Genomic DNA, 21423 nt, shown 5'->3' with positions numbered 1-21423 from the left:
TCTAACAAAGAAAGTATCATTTCAAAGCCCATAAACAATGTGCTGTCACTGGGAATTTTGCATATTCAGACTCTAGGAAGCAATACTTAATTGTTGTTGTTGTTAACAAAATGGAAAAAATCTGATTTGCACAACTTATTTGTTCTCCCTATACTATGTAAAAATTTTTCCCAGGTTTTTACATTTACTTTATGAAAATTGAGACAAAGGCTTTCATAACAAATGTTCTGGCTAGAAAAACAACTGAGAAGCAAGAAATTATTAATTAAATTCCTACTCACATAAATGTTGGTGGGAAATATACATGCATATGCCTGGCACTGGGCCCATGTAATGCTCTACATGCAATTAATACATAATATGGGCTTATGCTGAAACTTTTATTTTTTCATCCCATGTCTTATCCCCCTGCTTTTCACTTGATTTGAAAGGGCATGACCACACCTAGAAAGTGTTTTGATGTACGTGTTAGGAGAAATAAAAAGAATCCAATTAGCACTCAATAAAACAAAGGCTTGTACTTCCTTCAGAAGACTACCGGAATACTTACAGTAACAAAGATGACAGGTACTGGCAATAGTCAACTACTTGGGACAAGAGCCTCTCTTTTTTGTATATACATACAAATTTTATTATATATACAGATATATACATGACATATATATGTGTACTTTGTACATATGAATATTACATATGTATCTATATAAAGATATATATATTTAGTACACACACACACACACACACACACACACACTAAAGTTTCATTTGTGGCTAAGATTCTCCTTGGTCTCAACAAGGCAAAGAAACTTAATGTCTAACCAGAGCCTAAAGCCAGCCAGGGTGCTGTTCTCACATCATATGTGCTCACCCACCTTTCTCAGTTCTTCTCTGAAAAACACGTCCAATGACACAATGACAGTACAGAGATGACTACTGCTTTGTTTTCTAGCAATACTGTAACACCAGCCACCCTTGTTTGTTCCACTTTAATATGAGAGATACAGGTCTGCTTCTTCTCTGACTGAAAGAATTCAGTCACCTCTAGGAAACAGCCCCAGTGTAAACTCTCCTGAGTAAACACAGCAGAAGCACAATGTCATGCTGCTGCAGCAAATGTACCTACAGCTCTGGGTTTATTTTTTCCACACAGAGTCAAAAACACAGGAATCATGTATGCAAATTTTGCCCTAGTGCATTTTTCCATAGCGGGATGGTGGCAATCCTTCAGGCGAGGCTTTAAGAGAACTGCTGGAACCAGCTCAAACTCACAACAGGCTGCGAGGTTCACAAACATTATTACACCCAATGCTCACTGCTTAAGTGTAAGCTTATTAACAACAACTTCTGAGCACTCAGTTGCAAGGTCTTTCACTTCTCCCCAGTTATAACCTTTCTGAGAAAATTCAGTCCCAAGTAAACTTCCTTCAAGAACATACCACGCCACTGCCCAGCACTAATAAATACCTACCCAGAGAGGATAACACAGTAAGTATGCAGGGCAGACCATATTAATGAAAGATACACTCAAATTCACAAGAACCACAACTGCTGTGTAAAGTTTCTTACCCTAAAAATCGACTGAGGTGTCTCAAGAAACAACTTTTTTGCTTATGGTTTGTCCTCCAGAAGAATTTGTGGCATTGGAAGCGCAGAGCTTTTGTCAGGAGAAAGTTGTAATATTTCCTGCAATGCATTTCTGTAATACATGAATAGCATAAACTACAATTAACTTCTCTACCAGTTCATGTATCTCTACTGGCCGAGTATTTCCCTCAGCACATTCACCCTCTCCACTCCCTTCTCTGCGCTTCACGAAGTTACCTGCAAGGAACAAGGGCATTGATTTAATGAAGCCTTGTAGATACACAAAAATCAGAACCCTGAACCAGCCCAAGGACAGATCATTCCCACTTCCGTTTCTGTTCATGTTTTGCCAATACCCATCCTTTGACAGGTGTCCTAAAAGTATTTTACAAATCTCAATAATTTAGGCTGTAGGTCAGGATTTAATTTCTTGAAATTCATCTTTTGTATTTGACTTAAAGAGCCTAGGCAGGTAGAGAGAGATGTATTCAAATGCTCCCCAAAAGTCTCATTAAATCCAGACAGTTAAGTGGTCAACAAATGAGTTCATTTAAGACAGAAGCTATGACAAACATAAAGCTTTAGAGTTTAAGAAGAGATGATAACAAAGTACTACTGAAACCAGGAGCTGAAGAGAATGATTTAGGATGGTTTAAGCAAGTATAATTCAAAGCAACATGAATAAGTTTTCCATTGTAAAATTCAAGTTAAACTTCAGCACGAACTTTCAAACAAGACTGGTAAACACTGTGGAACTCAACAGATTAAATGAAACTGAAAACCCAACTTTCCAGACACCTAGAAGTGCTAGACTGAACATGGTAACAATAAAAATATATGGTAACAGCTGACTCTTCCCTAGTAGAATTAGTAGAAACAATAAAGAAAACCTCTGCATTATCAGAAAGTAAATATCTTCACTCATCCACTTCCCAAATAATGATTTACTGCTATTCAACTTTTAATTGTAAAAGGTAAGAACATTTCTGGCCTAAATGAATCAGGTAAAGAGACTCAATCAAATAACAATTTAGCATTTCAAGCTCTTCATTAGGGACTGTAGCAATAAGACAAGGGGTAACAGGTTAAAACTTAAACAGGGGAAGTTTAGATTGGATATAAGGAGGAAGTTTTTTACTCTAAGTGTGGTGAGGCACTGGAATGGGTTGCCCAAAGAACTTGTGAATGTTCCATCCCTGGCGGTGTTCAAGGCCAGGTTGGACAGAGCCTTGGATGATGTGGTTTAGTCTGAGGTGTCCCTGCCCATGGCAGGGGAGTTGGAACTAGATGATCTTAAGGTTCTTTCCAAAGCTAACTATGATTCTAAGCAGACACTTCTTTGTTCATTCCTTAGCAGGAGATAACCACATAAGAAAAGAAAAATCTTCCTTGATAGGTGACACAAGTTAGAAAACAAATCTAGTCTTGTCAGCAAGACAAGATGGAAATTGAGAAACACTGCTGCAGGGATTTATATGAGGCTCTACAACTTCAGGAAGAAAATTAAATTTGGAAGTATTTCTGAATGGTCATGAATAACATGTAAAATCAAGGGGATGAAGTTACATATTCAGGAGATTTTCAGATGTCATTAAAAATCAATAAGCATCAAAATCACTTAGGCAACATTAAAAATATCTCCATCTTCACATTTCATCATCTAAATTTTATAACAGGGTGCTGGGAATATGCCAAAATCTCTGTTACTAGTGTATCAGAACAATTACTGCTGTGATTCTTCTACTGAAAAATTACAACTGCGATATTTATAACATGGAGACTAAATATAAGTAAGCCCCCAAGCAAAAATACATTATTCAGATGATGTCTTTCACTGCATTTTTTGTCATTTATTGTAATAACAGTTGCCCTATTTTCAGAAACTTTATATCACTCAGCCTTAACAAGTCTTTTCCAGGGAAAGAAAGACTATTAAATCAATTTTCCAATCATAACAAGTTGGAGAAAATTCTGGCTACTTAAGCGAACATATTCCTTTGATATGTGCTTTTCTTTCTTTTAAAGCCTTGGTATTTATGCTAGGAAAATGACCACATTTTCCCTATGTAAACAGTAATTAAGCTAATGTTTCATTTCTATTTTGAAACTATAGTCAATAATCTGCTGTCAAATCATGGACAGCAAACAAAACTGTGTCAGTTCAAAAAATAAACCTATGAACACAATAAGCATGTAAAGAGTATATACTAGTTACTTGAAAATGCTGCCCCTTCCTTCCACTTCAAAATTTGACTATCAAAGTGTTACATTTTCCCTGTCTACCTAGGTTACTGTAGTTTAACGCAACTGATGATGCATGGGTGCAATCCCCCTTTATTGCTAGCTGTCTCAGATTATCTTCATTTAGGCCATCCCTTGCCCATGATCAATTTCTTCAAAACATTTACAATCAACTAACTGAAGACGGTGATCCTAAGTGAATCAAGTATAATGTAGATCAAAGACCGAATGGCTCTGTGAACAGTGTGAAAGCTTCAGCATTCTTTCCTAATGTAGATCACTAAGTGCTTGAGGAAGGAGTGCAAAAATAATTGTAGCTGGAGAGAATCTGATGACAGAATGAACTCCCACAGTAGATCAGCCAAATCACGCACCATTACAAAATTCTGCAGCGTCTTGTTTAACTGAAGCATCTCTACCCTAAAAATCATAGTTACAACACTACACCTCCCTTATGCAATAAAAACCTGCCAACAAGAAACATGCCAAAAAAATAAAATATTATTAAAAAAAAAAAAGCAAACCACGCCACAAAACAACCTCACAGGTTGAAATGTAAGAAAGCACTCAATTATGTTGTCCAATTTTAGTGAAGGAAGATTCTATCAATTACTATAGTAACTGGATGAAGTTCTGCGAATTAAAAATACAGAAACTAATTAAGCAAATTAACACAAAAAGACTCTCAACTCACATTTAATCTATTATGCAACTTTTTCGATGCATTATGCAACAACATGAAACCTCTGCAATGCATTAGTAATCTTCATCTTCTGCATGATACCGTAAAGGTCACTTGCAGATCCAGCTATGATTCACTGGGGTGGATCACTCACTTTGGAAGTGGGAGATATGTGTTCAAGTGCTCTCACAGATGCTGGAGAGAAACTGCAACTAGATCACCCATGCTTTAAGGGATTACTGGGAGGTAAAAAAATAGAGTCCCTCTACTTTTTTTCCTGTTTGTTTTACAAATCCACAAAACATTGTGGAAACACCAGTGGAAATTACAGCAGCAATTCAGGTACTGTATTTCAGAAATATGACCTGAAATTTCCCTACACTCTGTAAAGACTAAGAATTATGAAATATGGATGCTAATTACTTATAATTTTAAGTCTGTCATACTGATATACTCTGATTATAGTCATCCAGAAGATGTTTTCAAGCCACAAATGGACCATCAAGTGTGCACTCCTATTTTAGTCTATGCTCACCTTTGCTACCTCTGACTTATACCTCTCAATATACAAAAAAATAAATGAGAGAACAGGGTGGGTTTTTTTCCCCAAATGAAAACCAGTAGCAGAGAGTATACCATTAGAGGGATCACAAAGAAAGTACGGTTTGAAAACAGACTCATCATTGCTGAAGGGGATGAAAGCTAAAGGTACCTAGAGAAACAAGCATCTTTAAGCATTTGACTAACCAAGCATCCAGCAGACTTTGCCACAGGCATCTTGCCTGCATAACTCTCTCTCCAGGTTCTGCCCTTCTGTACTGTGCCCTAGGCAAAGCAGATCAACTTAAAACTGATATAAACCTTAAATGAGCTTGTAGGTCATTTTACTTAAATAGTCTGTCTTAATCTTGTTTTGCAGTTAGACTTTTAGGTACTTTCCAAAAAAAGAGATCTATTTTCATTGGTTAATAAAACACTGGAAATATAGTGAAGCAGAAACCAAGACATATTAAATCTGGTCCATTTTTAAAAGCCAGGAGGATTCAATATACGCTTACATGTTCCTTACGTGACTGCATATTATCATTTGTTCAGTCTTAATTTTGCATTATTTTGTCAGAAAATCACAGCATTTAACTGCTACTTGTTTTTTTGTTGGGGTTGAGTTTGTTTGGGCTTTTTTAATCAGATTAGTTGCCCAAGAGTCTCAAGTTCAGCGAAAATACTATGCCAAAAGTAGTTACACCTTTTTTTTGAAATCTCAGTCGGAAATTCCATGTATTTTTGATGTCTAGATGTCTTTGAAATTTGCATACGTAGCCCTTAAAATTTCAGGAGTCATCTTCTCCAACATATTCCATGTACATATGTGGAAAAATGGCTTTCTTGCTTTCTCAGCTCCCAGCTGGGTTCTCAACTTTGAATACATCCTGAACTGACCTATCAATCAGCTCTATCACACATCTGCAAGTAATACAGTCTCGGTTTAGCTGGCTGAAAGTGCAGACAGCTGAAGCAGCACAAAACCCAGTGATTAGGATGCCGAGTTTCTAAGTTAATTTCGGGCTGCTGCCATTGTAGCTCTCAGCTGTCAGGATTAGAAAATCAATATTGTACAGAACCATATGCACAATCACGATGAGTGATAATCTACTCCTGATGGTGGGGCACAATGGACAAAGAGAGAATCAAAGAAGAGTAGAAAAACAGAACACAAAATGAAAAGGATAAAGATGTTAGCATATGAAAATGAGATGCTATTACAAGTTTGTGTGAACTGTAAAACTACTACAGAAATACACAGACAGAAATCACGTTTTCAGCTTTTTTGTATAAATCTGGGGCATCTCCATTGGTTTCAATAAAGTTACACTGCACTGCACCTTCCCGAACAGTATTTAGACAAGTCTCATCATGCAATAAACAAAAATACGCATGGAAAAATTCTGTATCAGGACATTTCTTTACTATAGATAAGATTCAAACCCAGATACAGAGATACTGGTAAAAATTCTGAGCTTTTTAGGCCCAAACTTTTAAACCTGAGCATTAACCTTTAAAACAGAATTAGAAGTCAAGCTTCGTTTGTCAGCAAAACACAATCCAAAATGGAGAATTTAATTACTTAATCCTGACACAGGGAATATTTTCTTAGATTTCCTTCTTATGAATTCTCCAACAGAGCATCTAGTCTTACCCAGTCCTGCCAGGAAAATGTTTCATAACATCTCTTTTCTACAGATCTTTGCATCTGATTTCTATTTTAGCATCCCTGAACACTGTTTGAAATGTTATTTTTAAATACTTGCAATGGTGTACATTAGAAACCTGGTTTTCTGTCTCTCCTGATAAATCCAAAGATATATGTGAAATAACAACCATGAACTTTGCATGCAGTGGTAATGTCATAACAATCAGAAAAAAAAAAAAAAATTGCTGATTTTCCAACATATTGAGTGTTTATGCACCTGAAAGATAGATCTTACTAAGAGTGTGCATGACTGAAGTGCTTGATACTAGAAACCAGAATTCTCTTATATGAAATTGCAGACTAAATGGACACCAAAAATTTATCTCGATCTCAGTATTCAAAGACTGCAGCACCAAAACTAGAGGGGAACTATTAAACTACCAAATTTTGTAACTCCCAGAAATGCTACAATGATGTTTTCCCATTACAATAGCCATGTGTTTCCATCATCCAGGCAAGCACACAATAAAGATGTGAAGAAAGCATGCAGAGCAGCAGCAAAGAGACAAACTAGATGCCATCTAGGGCTCACCAGTTGAATTACTCACAGCTGGTAACCAAATGAATCAACCAAGCAAAATCCAATACAATAGTCTGTCATTAATACAATCAAAGTGAAAGCACTTGGCATCCATCATCAGCTCCTCTGATGATTCCCTGGCTCAGTGGCAGCCTTGTGCCCTCCTTTATAGTTCATACTTGAATCTGTAAAAGAACACACAACTATTTGCCCATTGTAAAAAGCAAGTATTTGGCATATCCTGCCAAGCTGTACCCTATAAATTGCCAGGCAGCACATTCCAAAAATTCAGCAAACAGGAGGTGCTTTGGGGAAGAAGAACAGCAGTTTGCAAGGTTGTGAAGATCTCCACATACAGATGGCTCATTTGCTCGCAAGAAAATGTGAATGCATGGACAGAGATGAAAGAGGTTCCTCTTCCTTTGCTACTGAAGACAGTAAGAATACAGTGTGACAGACCTCTCAAGGATCATTGCTGCCCACTGCTGAAACAGAAAATATTTCATGAGTGCTACATTTTCCTCTGTTTGGGACTCCTCAATCAGGAACATCTTTCTCCTGAAACACCAAAAAAATCCAACAGAAAAAACATAAACTCTTCAGCACAAGAAAATAAAGACAGTGCATGGGAAACCCCAATTCATCTTGGACGAGTTACTATTTTTAAATGATCTCATCTACAGATGAACAAGTTATTGGTAAGATCAAAGAGAATTATTTCTCTTTCCACAAAAATACCCAAGACGTAGCCCATGAAGCTAACAATAACAAACCCTATTTCATGGACCCCAGGAACAAAAGCAAAAGCAGAACTGCAGAACTCTCTTAAAATCCATATCTTATCTCAGGCTGCCCCATTACTTGCCCCTTTTAGTACAAGTTAAAATGGAACTAGCAAATGGTCTTTCCTCTGGTATTCAGTCACAGTTTCTGGTAATCGGCAGTTTAAAGTTTTCCTAAGATGGTGATTGCATTTGTTGAATTAGGATCACCATGCTTAATTACCTAATTCCTTTTTAACCTATTTACACTACTGGCCTCCATAATATCCCACATCACTTTAAGTTTTGTACTTGAACTCTATACTTTGTGGAAAGTGTTTCTCTCTTGTTTTTAACTTAGTGAATGATAATTTTATTGAAATTCACTATTTCTGCTATAATGAAATAGTTAGGATTTATTCTGTATTTACTTTTTCTTTATTTTTCATGGTATCTCATCCTCCATCTCCTCCTCCTCATTTCCAGAGCAACTCCTAATCTACATAGCTTTGATCTGAACAGAAACTATTTTCCCAATAGTAATGAAAGGTTGAATGACATTACCTCAAAATATGATCCAGACTTTAGAGTCCTAAAATTGAAAGCTCAGGGAAAGCCCTGTCTCAGGTTAGCAGCACTCAGTACTATCATCAATGGCATCACTAAGCTCAAAAGGAACATGGTCAGCAGGTCAAGGGAGGTGATTCTCCCCCTCTATTCTGCTCTCATGAGATCTCACCTGCATCCAGCTCTTAGGTCCTCCAACATAAGAGGGACGTGGACCTGTTAGAGCAAATCCAGAGGGCCAGGAAGATGATCAGAGGACTGGAGCACCATTCCTATGAAGAAAGTCAGAGAGGGTTGGGGGTGTCCAGCTTAGAGAAGTGAAAGCTCTGGCGAGACCTTAGAGCAGCCTGATCTTATACACAGACAGTGCTTTGACAGGTTTTTTTACATTGTGTCCACATTAGCAGTGACTTGACTGTCACCTCCCCTTAAACACAGGCATGCACTTGTGTGAAGCACAATCCACAGAAGTGCAGGAGTAAACGCCCAAGTAGAGAACAACATCAAAAAGGAGCACAACCTGGACAACAAACATCCTAGACAGCAGAGAGAAAAGCATCCTAGGGAGAAATGGAATTTGTTACAGGAAAAGATACGATACTGAAAGCCAGCTAGAGCACCTAAAAAGCAAGAGATTGGCTGAAAAGATGGGATTTAAAAAGAAGCACACAAACGATGATTTCTGGATTATCAAGATTGATGTTTTCACATTTTCCATCTCCACCATGAGGGCTGATTTGATACTGAATTTTCTTTTAAATTTCTTGCTCTTTTCATTATACTCACAATTCACATGCATGTCTTAGATCACTCATGTTCACATCTGTTATCTTAGCACTTCCAAATGATAAGACACTTTCCTATCATTTCTGTTACTAACTCTACCAATCAAGATACCTTAAATGAAACACTTAAAAATTGAGACTGTGAAGGAAACCCACTGCTAACTGTGAATTGAGTCATCTTCCCATTCCATATAAGAAAAGGAAAGACACTTCTTTTTCTCTTTTTTTTTTAATACCATACATATTTTTTACACAGTAGAAGATGCTTTAAGGCTTGAAATATTGTAATAAATCTCCATGTGATTTTAGTGCCCTGAAGAAGTTCGGTCATCACAAAACAAAACCTGGGTTTATGTAATTCAAATGAAGTACGACTAGTACTAAAACACAGTATTAATAACAAAACCAAAGGAAAAATTACCTAATCTTGTATTTCTTGAAAGCTGGTAACATTCAATTGAATTAAATGTTTGCAACCAGGCAGAAATTTTAAAAAATATTCCCATTATAATGAAATATACTTTCATATTTCCATATATATGGCCACAAAAATCCATAATACCCAAGTAAAGCCTGCTGGAAAAATGCTGAATGTTAGTATTAGGAAAATAATCATTTATGGACTAAAGAAAAAAAGAAGTCAATCACTCTGTAATTACAAATCAATATTACGTTCCTATATAAAAATATAGCAGTAGCAGAAATAAACCTGCTCTTAATAATGAGTTATTAGAAGTTGTACGCTAACTGTAAAGTATTAACAATACTGTATTACAGCTTGCACAGACCATTTATCAATTCTTTTGGTTACACTCAAGACAATCTTGCCAGACATAATTATGTCTTTTGCTTTTTAAAGAATATTCAAAATGGAAATATTATATAAACAGGTATTCCTGCAATCACTGTGAAATGAAAAATTTGAGAATCAAATATCAAAGTATAGCAGAATAACAGTCTCTGGGTTACAGTATTTGAACAAGATTAATCACAATCCTCTAGAATTTTGTAATCTCACATCCATAAACAGCACTTCCCTGAATCCATAAAAGTTACTATTTGTTGTGTAAGAAAATTTAAATTTTTATTGGTTCAAAAAATGTAAATAAAAGCCTAAATTAAGAGGTATTTTTAATTGTCCATTCACCATTTGTAACTATTATCTGCACTCTTAACAGCAAACACTTCATGTGATTACAGCCATAATGGTTATGCTGCAATAGCTCAGTTATTTTCATGAGCAATCAGGAGAGCAACAAACTAAAGAAAAGAAGCAGATTCTATTATTTTTGCATTACCAGAAACTTACTTGCTTAAAATCAAGCCAATAAACAAGTCTGTTATTCACATGTGTTCCGGCCTAGCTCCTGAATTAGCCAGTAATGGACCAGAAACCCTTCATGACAGGCCCTGCATCCATCCAGGACAAAAATACAGTTCTCGTCTCAAAAGGTTCACACCTTTTTGCCTAAACAAATAAACAAAAAATACAACCACCTAAACTTGATGTCTCATTTACAGCATCTTATCCATGCTGTAATAAACTGCTGTGTTTATTCTTACATGATGCCAAGCACAAAGCAGATTACCCCAATTTTATCAAGGGTAAACCTACCTAGCATTTATGTAAAGTCAGCACACGCAACTAAGGAATTAAAAGAGAAGGCTCTGATGCTACCTACCTCACAGCAGGATTTTTTACAGCCACTCTGTATGCAAGCCAAGGGAGACCAGATAGACACAAACAAACATGCAATCATAACTTCTGATGAGTGCCAGAGTTTGCAATTTCAGAAGCCCATCAGTCACCAAGAACTGGTTTTATAGATATTACCTTTTTATAATATTATCATTGAAACACTGCTCAGAATTTTTATATGCCAAGTTGCTCTAAATACCATGGTACTTCTGGAATCACAATTTCTAGACTTCAAGATTAAAAAGAAATGGTTTCAGAATGAGAACACTTCTTTCCTACCAGTCTTTCTCAGACTCTACACTGGATGCTTCATTGAAACCTACATTCTTTGTACTGAACTACCCAAGGCACACAGGTAGTATGAATGTGCGCAAGACTGGATTGTACAGGTCTGAGTCATTCACACAAGAAAAAAAAAAAGTAAAAAAATACATAGCCAAGGTTTACACATTTACATGCTTTGATAACAACTTTCACTAAATGCCTTCACTTTAAGATTTCTATACTCTTCTTTGACAGCTTCTTTTACAAAACTCTGTCTGGTCCCTTTAACTTAACTTTTTTTCACAGACATACATAAACAAGTTTCATACTTATGGAAAAACTGGGGAGGAGGCAGGGCAAAGTAGCTTTGGGATTCTGAGCTTTTTGGCTGTAACTTCTTTGTACTTGCAAGCTATAATCCTGTTACCATGTACGTATCATTGCAACTGTTAATGGGAACACAGTTCCTGTGGCAGAAGCCAGTCCAAGGCAAATCCCTCTTCACGGGTACAGCTGAGACAGCCAGTTCTCAAAACCAACTCTTTTCCTTTGAAACCTGCTTCTGGCAGCTGCATACCTCTTAAGTTTCTCTTCAAAGTGTTTTCTTCACTCCAGAAGTAGCTGCAGCTTTCTGTTGCTCTGGGCAATACTGGTTTGCATTTAGAAACCTCTCATCTACTTTTAATTATGGTCGGGCAAATAGGAAAAAAAAAAAATCGCATGTTTTGCTGGCCAAAGTACATCAATGCTGATACAGCAACACAGTCACAAACTTTTCGACAAGATGAAGTGACACAAACACAATCAAACTCCACAAATTACAGATCACTGGAAAAAAAATTCAATCTCTCCAAAACCAAATTTTTTTTTTCTTTAAAAGTTTCTTTAAAAATTTTTAACCTTTTATTCCAATGTTATTTTAGAACAAAGTCCTGTGAAACATGAGGTTTCAGTGGGTACTTCAGAAAAGGGTTTCTCTCAGTCCAGTCCATTACAGGATAACAACTGGCAGGGACAGATTCCAAAAGCAAGAGGCACATTTGATGCTAGTGAGGAAAGCCAGCTGTATGGCTACAGGAAAAAAATCCTTTTTATGAAACTGGTGAGAATAAGCATGAAGGCTTATGCACTGCACTCAAAATAGTAATTTTGAGAGCATATTCACCTATTCTGGATTCATTCAGTTACTTCTCTCAAAAAAAAAAGATCTAGAATTTACCTATTATTAGAATTTTCACAAGATTCTTGGATGAGTATTAAATACAGCTTTATGAATGCTTTTACAGTTCATTGCCACTTTTAATTTCAAAGCTATTCCAATGTTGCAATAAAAACAAGTGGACATAGTTAAGTATTTCACTACAACACAATCATTAAGAGGAAAAACAGAATAAATTGGAAGCTTTCTAAAAGATAATTATATCATCAATCAAGTTTTAAGTTTGAGCATTTCTATCTTATCTTCAAATAAAGGGAAAGGATGACAGTAATTGAAGAAGATGAGTAATATGGGTTACAGTCGAAGTTATGAAATTTTCTGGAAAAAAAAAGTAAAGTATGTTAAAGTCTCAGAAGAGAGCAGACTTGGAGAGACTGCATAAACATTTGTATTAGTGATGATACTCATATGAATCTCAAACAAGGCAGCAGTAGCCTCAAAAGAACTGGAAACTAAGTTGTTCCTGAGGACTGCATAGATTTGGGGGTGAGACGATGGAAGGGAACGCTACTTTTATTCTATAAATTTATTTTAAACACCAGTACATATAATATCCCTTCTGTCAGTGCAATAATACACTGTTCTGGGACACTGTGGTTCTATTTTGGTACTTACCTAAATAGGTCAAAAAGTGATTAAAAGAAATTCTTAAAGCATGCTGATTTTTCTGAAAAAGGATACAGGTTATCCACATTTTCATGAAATCAAAGCTAGAAGAATGCCTACCTTCTTCCACAGGCAATATGAAATTATCATTTTTGTTACATTCTTCATGTTACAGAGCATACCAGGAGAATACATCCTCTCCCTTATGGATTATCACATCATAAACTTCCAATCTTTTCAATTTTGTATCAATACACTAGAGATGCTTGTAATGCAATCTCACAAAAACACTGTTCTGCATTCTTAGCAGATGATATCCAACTTTATCCATTTCCCACTTGGGCAGAAGAGGTGAGAGGTTTTTTGGTAATAAGGACAACAGTGGTTCAATCACTTCTGTATGGTTATTCAGCAGTCCTTGGGAACAGCATACCTATAAGCTCAACCTTGAGTCCCAAGGTAAAGAACAAATCTTCAGAGCAAATGGGCGGCTAATACTTTTCACTCAAACTCTCATCTTCTCGTTATCATCACTTATCTGCAGTTCAAATGAAAAATACCAACTTCTTAGATTCAGCAAAACATATTTATGGATTTAGCAAAAAAGCTCAAGATTTGCATTTAGTTTACAGCTGTTGCAATAGGCTTTGACTTGTGAGACAAGCAAATTAAATAATTAAATAAGAATGACATCTTCAATTCTACTGAGGCAGGCCTTGAAAAAAGATGTGTATTTCTAGATCTGCAGTTAAGACTTTATTGATAGTTGCATTGGAATTTTGGCAAATTCTTCAAGATTATTTTAGATTTCATTATGCTGCTTAATTCCAAATAGAAAACTTAAATCCTTTTCAGTATATTTCAGTATACATTTCCAAAAAAATAAAAAAGGTCAATATCTTAATTTAGGAGGAAACAGATCGACATTTTTCTTAGTTGAATTTTAATAATCTGACTGGTAGGGTTCCTGTTTGGCTCTTGGGAAACTGTCAAGGATACAGACAGATGATGGATTTATGTTGAAAGCAAAATTCTTTTTCTAGAAATACACTCAAGCACAAATTTATCAACTGCATCTTTGTTCCAACCAGTTCTAGGAGAGACTTCAGGATCTTATCCTGGAATTATTTTTTTCTGTTTCATCTTACAACAAAAATATAGCTTTACAGAACGAAACAGATCCATCTTAGTATTCAGAAGCTTGATGTTTCGGTCCAGTAACAAAACTGAAAATTTTACTGTACCTTGCAAATACTTAACACATCAAAATAATGCAGTCGTTTCTTATTTCTAATTTGTTTTCTACAATTATAATTCCAACTATTCAAATTTACCACTAAAATTTTCCTGAACACCAAAATTAAAACACTTGAGAAGAAGTTATTTTTATTCCCTTATGGATTCTATTCTTCGATTCTATAAAAAAAACAATATGAAAACTACTAGTCAGTACCAACTTGTAATCTGATACACAACCTCCCTGATTGTACCTTTATTTCCTATCAATATTTACAACACTATAAACATCCTTAATTCCAGACAACCAACACAGTGTTTTCAGCATTTTACTGGGAAAGATTCAACATGAAATCACATTCTTTTTATGGCTGCTTTCTTCTAACACAAAAACATGTACACATTCATATACCGGAAAGGAAGTTTACATGTACATATTATCTTCCTCTCCATGGCATTTTGTTACTGAATTTAATGAAATAGTTTGACAGACTAATTACAGTTTAAGTATCTATTTTCTACTTTTACCCAAATCTAACAGCAGGGTTTGGGGTTTTTTTTCCATCCTTACATAGTTTCGGCACTTATGAATATCTAATGCAATTGTTAGTGACTGATACCTGGAACAATCCCTCAGAACAGTGGCTTCAGATCAGTTTTTTCTTAATTTAGATGATTTTGACTACTTTAATACAAGTTTCTATAAAAAGGTGCGAAACCATCCCCATCTCTCTCCAGAATGCAACATGAACATGTAATACTTTCTGGCATTTTTCAGTTCAACAGCTACCAAGTGATTGCTCTCAGTGAAACTTGTCCTGGAACTTCCTGCAGTCCCACTGATGCAGACAGATTTCTATACTCTTTAAAAGCAAACAATGCTTCCTGAAGGCTTAAAAATCTACATCTAAGATTAGCATTTTGCAGATTAGCATTCATAAATAATGTTACATTTTATATTGTTATATGGTTTTAAAACCTGCTTGCAACCACAAAAATCAGATGAATAGTAGGCATCTATCTTTCTAATATAGTCTTTGAATGTGTTCATAGTAAATGTAAATGTTTATAGTAAATTCAAGATTCAGGAGGACATAACTGAAGTTATCAACATTTATAATCCAGATTTATTCTAAATATGCTACTATGCCTATTTCTTCGTAGCAAGTTCCTGCTCCATTTCATTTAAATCAAGAATTTGCAAACCTTGATGTACCTTCCACATCTCCACAGAATTCCAAACCCTATTTATAATCAACTTCGCAATGTCTCATAAATAGCTAATTAAACAAAGTGAAAAGGGTCCAGCAGGTGGACAGGGAAATCAGAAAAGATATGGAAGAATCCTTTCCTGACCCACCTGTACAAGGGCATGAGCTGGCCTTCCTGCTTCTGTTCCTCTGTGACTTTCCCCATGCTGTAACCAAATCAGTTTTCGCTGCATGAAACTTAATCAGCTCTCTCTTCTATTTCATACCACAGCCAGCTACAACATCTTCGATTCTCCAAGTTTGCACAAATCTCTCCACACTCAAAACTTTACCCTTATGTCACCCTGCAACTTCTTTTCCCCTGCCCAAGGCTCTTTTCCTTCTATTTTTACTAATTGCCTTTATCATGTATTCCAACTTTCACCTTGCCTATCCTAATCAAGAGCCTTGTACAATCATGGTTTATATTAATTATGTTTAAATAAGCCAAGCTTATTTTTCATTTCATGAGAATAACTTTTAAACTCCACCAACACTGAAAATTGTGTTGAACACACTAAGTCCTCCATTAAATAACTCCGCCACTAACATAAAAATGGCATTATTATTGCAAAGAGAGTCTTGATGGCATTATTGTTCAAAAGTTTGGGATTTTTACAATGCAGACCCAAATATGTATGTTACAGTGTGTTACAGAAATGAAATGAATGTGCTATGCCTATGGCTTTCTCTTCTGACATCAGATACACAGCTAATTGTTCAAGACAATTTAGAGTGGATTAAGTTTTCCCTCACCTGCTTAAATCCTCTCATCCACTGAGGTTGTAAACATTACTTATTTAAGAAGCATTAAAGGTGTCAGTGGAAGTATTTTGTTTAGAATTGATTCTATTTTTTTTTTTCCCAAAGGAAAGATACAGTTATTAGCAGAGGAAACTGGAAGTGTGTGTTTAACAAGTAGAAGTTGTGGAAAGAACTCAAACCAGACAGAGACACATTAAAGTAACATGATTTCCACACAGGATTCATACTTTTTTCCTGTTTTTTCACAAATATGTATCAGGTTGCCAATTATCCTTAAAAGGTAACACCACAGTATAACATATGATCCAGAGAAATCTTTTAAATCATGACATTGGCAAATATAAGGGGGAGGGGAGGTTCTTAAATAAATACGTGCCCTGATTGTTACTTCATTTCATTCTAGCGTTTTCCTGGAAAAAGATTTTTTTCTTTTCACTCAGAACACGGAATCAAGCAGTAAAAAAGGGAAATCCTCAAAGCAGCAATTCAATCTTAGATTTATACTTACAATTAGGTTTTGGGGTTTTATTATCAACGGTGTTATTATCTCAGTACTCCTGTCTTGAAAATGTAATACTGCTTCTGCATTTTTCCAAAAGAAACACAACATTTCTATAGTCTCTATAAACTTGCCTTAACTGCTGCCATAAACCTAAATTTCGATGAACTGAGAATAAGTACTGCTATGCAAACTGTGGGCTCAGGCTCTGCCATCCATTCTCACAATGAGCAATACATTTCATCTGCAAGTATCGTCGGAGGTCTCACTCAGCATCAACAAAAGCAAGAGAATTTGGCCTGTTAGTGTGAGCAGCTTCCCACACTCACCTGCCACATTAAAAATAGTTACTACCCAAGATCTCGCTATACCATACTCCCACATACGGAGGCCTATGTAGTAGTAACTGCGTGCCACTTGCAGCAGCAACAAGAGTACTCAATTACAAACGGTATCTTACCTATAGCATACATAACATACCATAGTGTATGCATATACATTACATACATGTACCTGTGGGCGTACATCATCAATGTCATGCTTTAAGGTCTTGTACCTACCAGAATTTTAAATAAATAAATAAATAAAACAAAACAGCTTAAAGGTGAGAGAAAACTTAGAAAGGAAAAGTCAACTTGATTTTATATACATGGGTTTCACTGTTAACGTTCAGAAAACACAGGAAAATGACGCGCCCAGCACAAACACACTTAAGAAAATACCTGCACTTGGTCCGTATATGCTCCTTCTACCTGAACCTCCCTGGTTTAAAAGCAAATTTTGACTTGCATACAAGAGAGACCCAGAAAAGACATAAACAAATACAATACAGAGTAACTTTCGCTGTGAACACACTGCCTTAAGTGACCATTTGCAAAACAATTTACGTGCAAAAAAGTACACATGTATGCAGACAAACTAACCATATCTGGTCCTCTGATTAGAAATCAATAAAGTATCTTTGTGGAGAAGATCTGGAGCTTGTTTCTCCCGTTCTGCAAACACATGATGACTCCTCAGCAATCTTTCAATTACTCACAACTATTTTAAAGCACTCTGAATAATCATACTGAAAAAAATATACTTGATGACTGATAAATAAAACATTAGATAATACAGTAAGCATACAAGCCTGCAATTTGTTACCATATTAGTGTATGTATTGAACAATAAAAATAAGACCATATTTGCATTGTCAAAAGCAGTTTAAACAAATTGTTTCCAGGTGAACAATTTCCTTTTACATTTATTTCTACAATATTGCACTTACAGACAATTTGCAATAGAGTTTTAATAATTTTCAGAGGAATTTGGCCACACTGCAAAAAAAATGAGAAGCAGTATCCCAACCGCTAAACAGAGGTGCTGTGGCTGTGTAAATCTCCTTGTTGAAACAGTTCTGTGAAGGGAGACTGGTAAGGAAATCGTTTAACCCCCCCTCCCCTCCCCAGACCACAGTATTTTATCATTTTGCTAGTTGCTAGGGATCGGGGGTTTTAATTAAACGGTTGTATAATAAATCAATAACAACACATGACTAACACTACAGTAAAAATAGATTCCACTTTGTACAAGCTGCGGGATTTTGGTGGGAAATTATATTGAGGCTTCACAATCTCCGAGCACCATTAGAAGATAAAATTAATCAAGGACTACATTTGCTATCTTTTTACTATAAATAACAATTAAACTGCATCATGTGTCACAGTTTCACAAAAAAAAAAAAAATAAATAAACACACTTGCCATTAGACTAAGCTCTTGAAGGAAAAGAGCTCAGCTAGGAGCGCTTCTCTTCAGACCCAGAGTCCACCAAACTGGGACAACATTTAGGAACAGAACTGCATTCGTCTTACAGCTCAGACTCCCATTTGTTTGTTTCAAGTAAAGATGAGGATTGATCCCTAAAACAGAAGCACTTTAAAGGTACCATTATGTCACAGCATTACCTCCCAGGCTAAAAACACTAACATTAGCTCCGATTCCTGCTCCTTAAACTCTGCCGTGACTCCAGGTACAAGACTCTCAACCATGCAAAATCCACTTCTGCCTTCATCACATGCAAGGCTCTAGACACCAGCCAGGCAGAGACTGCCACAGCACATCCACACACTTAATCACCTGACGCAAGAAGAAAATGCCACTAGGACTGCAAAATCTCTAAGACTGAGGGAGCCTATGCCTTCTACCATCACTGTGGCAAGAAAGCAACGTTGCCTTGTTTACCTGCAGAGGCCCTGTCAGAAACCGTGTGAGTAAAGGACAGAGGAAGAGGGCACGCCATGATAAATATTACATGGAGTACAGAAGTCTCCCTTTCCTACTTGAAGCAAGCACAATAGCTGCTTAAGTAAATGGAGGTGGGGAACCAGGACACAAACTTAACAAGCAACAGCACTGATGGGGACCTGCGGCTCTGCAGACAGATACTGCATCGGGCAGGGTGCCGCCAGTCAGAGCTGCAAAGGGAACTGACAACAATTCTCCCCTCATCAGCACACAAGAAATCCTATCTTCTTTGGTCCTCTCAACCACAGCAACAGCCTTTTTTTCCTGTGCACAGCCCTGGAGAAACAAAACTCCAAACCAGACAGCACAAGGCAATCCTGTACATCGCACCTGCTAAAAGCTAATGCCTCTGACTCCCTGTGCAGAGGCCATTGCACAACCAGAGACAACACATATTGGCAAAGCAAGACCAGCACGTAGGCTGCTAGCAAGGTATATGAGCAAGAGCGAGGCTGCCACCGACTGCAGGCTACCTCACTGGTGTGAAACACTGAGGACTAAACCTTTCACAAGAATCAGTGATCACAATGGAAACTGGATTTACACTGAATTGTCTCTCTAAGGAAAGGAAGCGCACAGCCAGTCTGCCAGTGAAAAAGACGGGACCTTCTACTTCAGCACCAGAAAGTGCAAGAGCAGCAAGTAACAGGAATTAGGATTCACAAAAGGTATTGAGAGAGCAACAGGAAAAACTGTCTCTGCCACAAGAAGAAAGGAGATGCCAGGGATAACCTCACACTGTGTAGCAACCTGCCACCTGACTGCAAAATGGACCATGTCAACAAATGATGGGAACAGACTCTACAGAAAACAGGCTTGCCATGAGTGCAGCTCATCAACCTGCAGAGGCTGAGACTTGTCTCATTCAAGCTTTGTCAATGTCGTGCTAACACAGATCCATTGCAGAAGCCAGGGAAGCCTCTGCAGACCTATGCGGTGTGCTCACAGGGATGTGTACGCCTGTCAGACACTAGTGTATGCACATGAAAGGCTTCTCCCTGCTCCAGACACAGTGATTTCCAGTGCAAGGCAGGAACCACCATTCACAAACAGAATCTCAGTAGGCGACGAAGATCGACACCCACCTCACACTTTCTCTATGCCTGCAAACCCTGTGTCTGACGGAAGCCAGGCAGGGAAGAGGGTCCGCACTGATAGAAGAGGTCCCCCACTAACTGATCCCTTTCCTATTATCTGGAGAAACGCTGCCCAGCCGTAACAGTGCAATCACACTGTGCTCAGAGGCAGGGGTGCACCCCGTACCTCCCCACACCAAACAACAATAACCCCCAGATTGCCAACTCCACCACTGAGCACAAGAAACTGCGACACCACGGCACGAAGCGTAGCCGGGAATCCCGGGGGAGAGCTAGACCCCGCGATGCAAGTGCCAGACTTCCGCACATTCCTCTGCGGTCTCCAGGCAAGGGAGGGCCGGGAGCTGCAGGGACAGTCCCAGCCCGGAGCGGGACCCCACGGCGCAGCCCTCAGGTGCCCGCTCCCCAGCGCTGCCCCACCGAGAACGGAGATGTCAGAGACGGGGGAAGCAGAGACAGGGGTACCGAGAGGAAGCGGATGTCTGAAGCGGGGGGAGCCGGAGGGCAGGGTGCTCACCCCGGCGGGACACACACACACACATACACACACACACACGCCCAAACACACCCCGCTTCATCCCCGAGCGCGCTGGCGCCCAGGCAACCCCGCCGCCGCCGCGCCGCCCGGCACCGGAGCGAGCCAACCTGTTTCCACACACACCCGAGAAAACAGCTCCGACGCCCAGCAGAGGCGGGCAGCAAGGCGGCCACCGCGACCCCTCCCCGGCTGCCTCCCTGCGGGGCTCCTCGCACCCCCCTCCCGCAGCCGCGGCCGCGCTGCGGCGGCCGTACCGTGGGCAGCAGCGGCTCCATCTGCGCCCCTTGGTCCTGGGTCTCCATGCGGCGGCGGGGCCGCGGCGGCGCCCTCCCCGCCGCCCGCCCGCCGGGGCGCGCTCCCGGGCGCTGCGGGAGCCGCTGGGCTGCTCCGGGCTCCGCGCGCCGCCGCGCTCCCTCCGCGGATCAGGTGGCGCGGAGGCAGGAAGCGCGCCAGTCACATGGCTCCGCGCCCCGGCGCGGGGGGAGGCACGAGCCGGATCCACCTGCGGGATGCGGCCGGGTCCAGCTGTTGCTGCCGCCCGGGAAGGGCGGCCGGGCCTCGGCCCTGCGCG

The 21423-nt window shown here is 38.6% G+C and overlaps 1 protein-coding gene across 2 annotated transcripts in view; it reads right to left on the bottom strand.

Moving 5' to 3' along the window:
* The window catches only part of SLC4A10 (solute carrier family 4 member 10), a 151049-nt gene extending 129791 nt beyond the window's left edge, over positions 1-21258 (bottom strand). The window contains exon 1 of one of the 2 annotated variants that reach the window (XM_061451910.1): positions 21107-21258. Coding sequence is in view for 1 of the 2 variants with exons in the window: in XM_061451889.1 (XP_061307873.1) it covers positions 21107-21154 (48 nt within the window). In the remaining variant the exon portion in view is untranslated. The remainder of the gene's footprint in view (positions 1-21106) is intronic. The other variant, XM_061451889.1, reaches the window with a different exon arrangement.
* Between the last annotated feature and the right edge of the window lie 165 nt (positions 21259-21423).

Source organism: Pezoporus flaviventris, unplaced genomic scaffold (genome assembly GCF_033815535.1).
Source record: "Pezoporus flaviventris isolate CSIRO_AGI_PZ_B2104156 unplaced genomic scaffold, CSIRO_AGI_Pfla_v1 ptg000001l, whole genome shotgun sequence".
Lineage (NCBI taxonomy): Eukaryota > Metazoa > Chordata > Aves > Psittaciformes > Psittacidae > Pezoporus > Pezoporus flaviventris.
The sequence above is the reverse complement of the archived record's forward strand: the minus strand, read 5'-3'. Positions and strand labels throughout refer to the sequence as shown.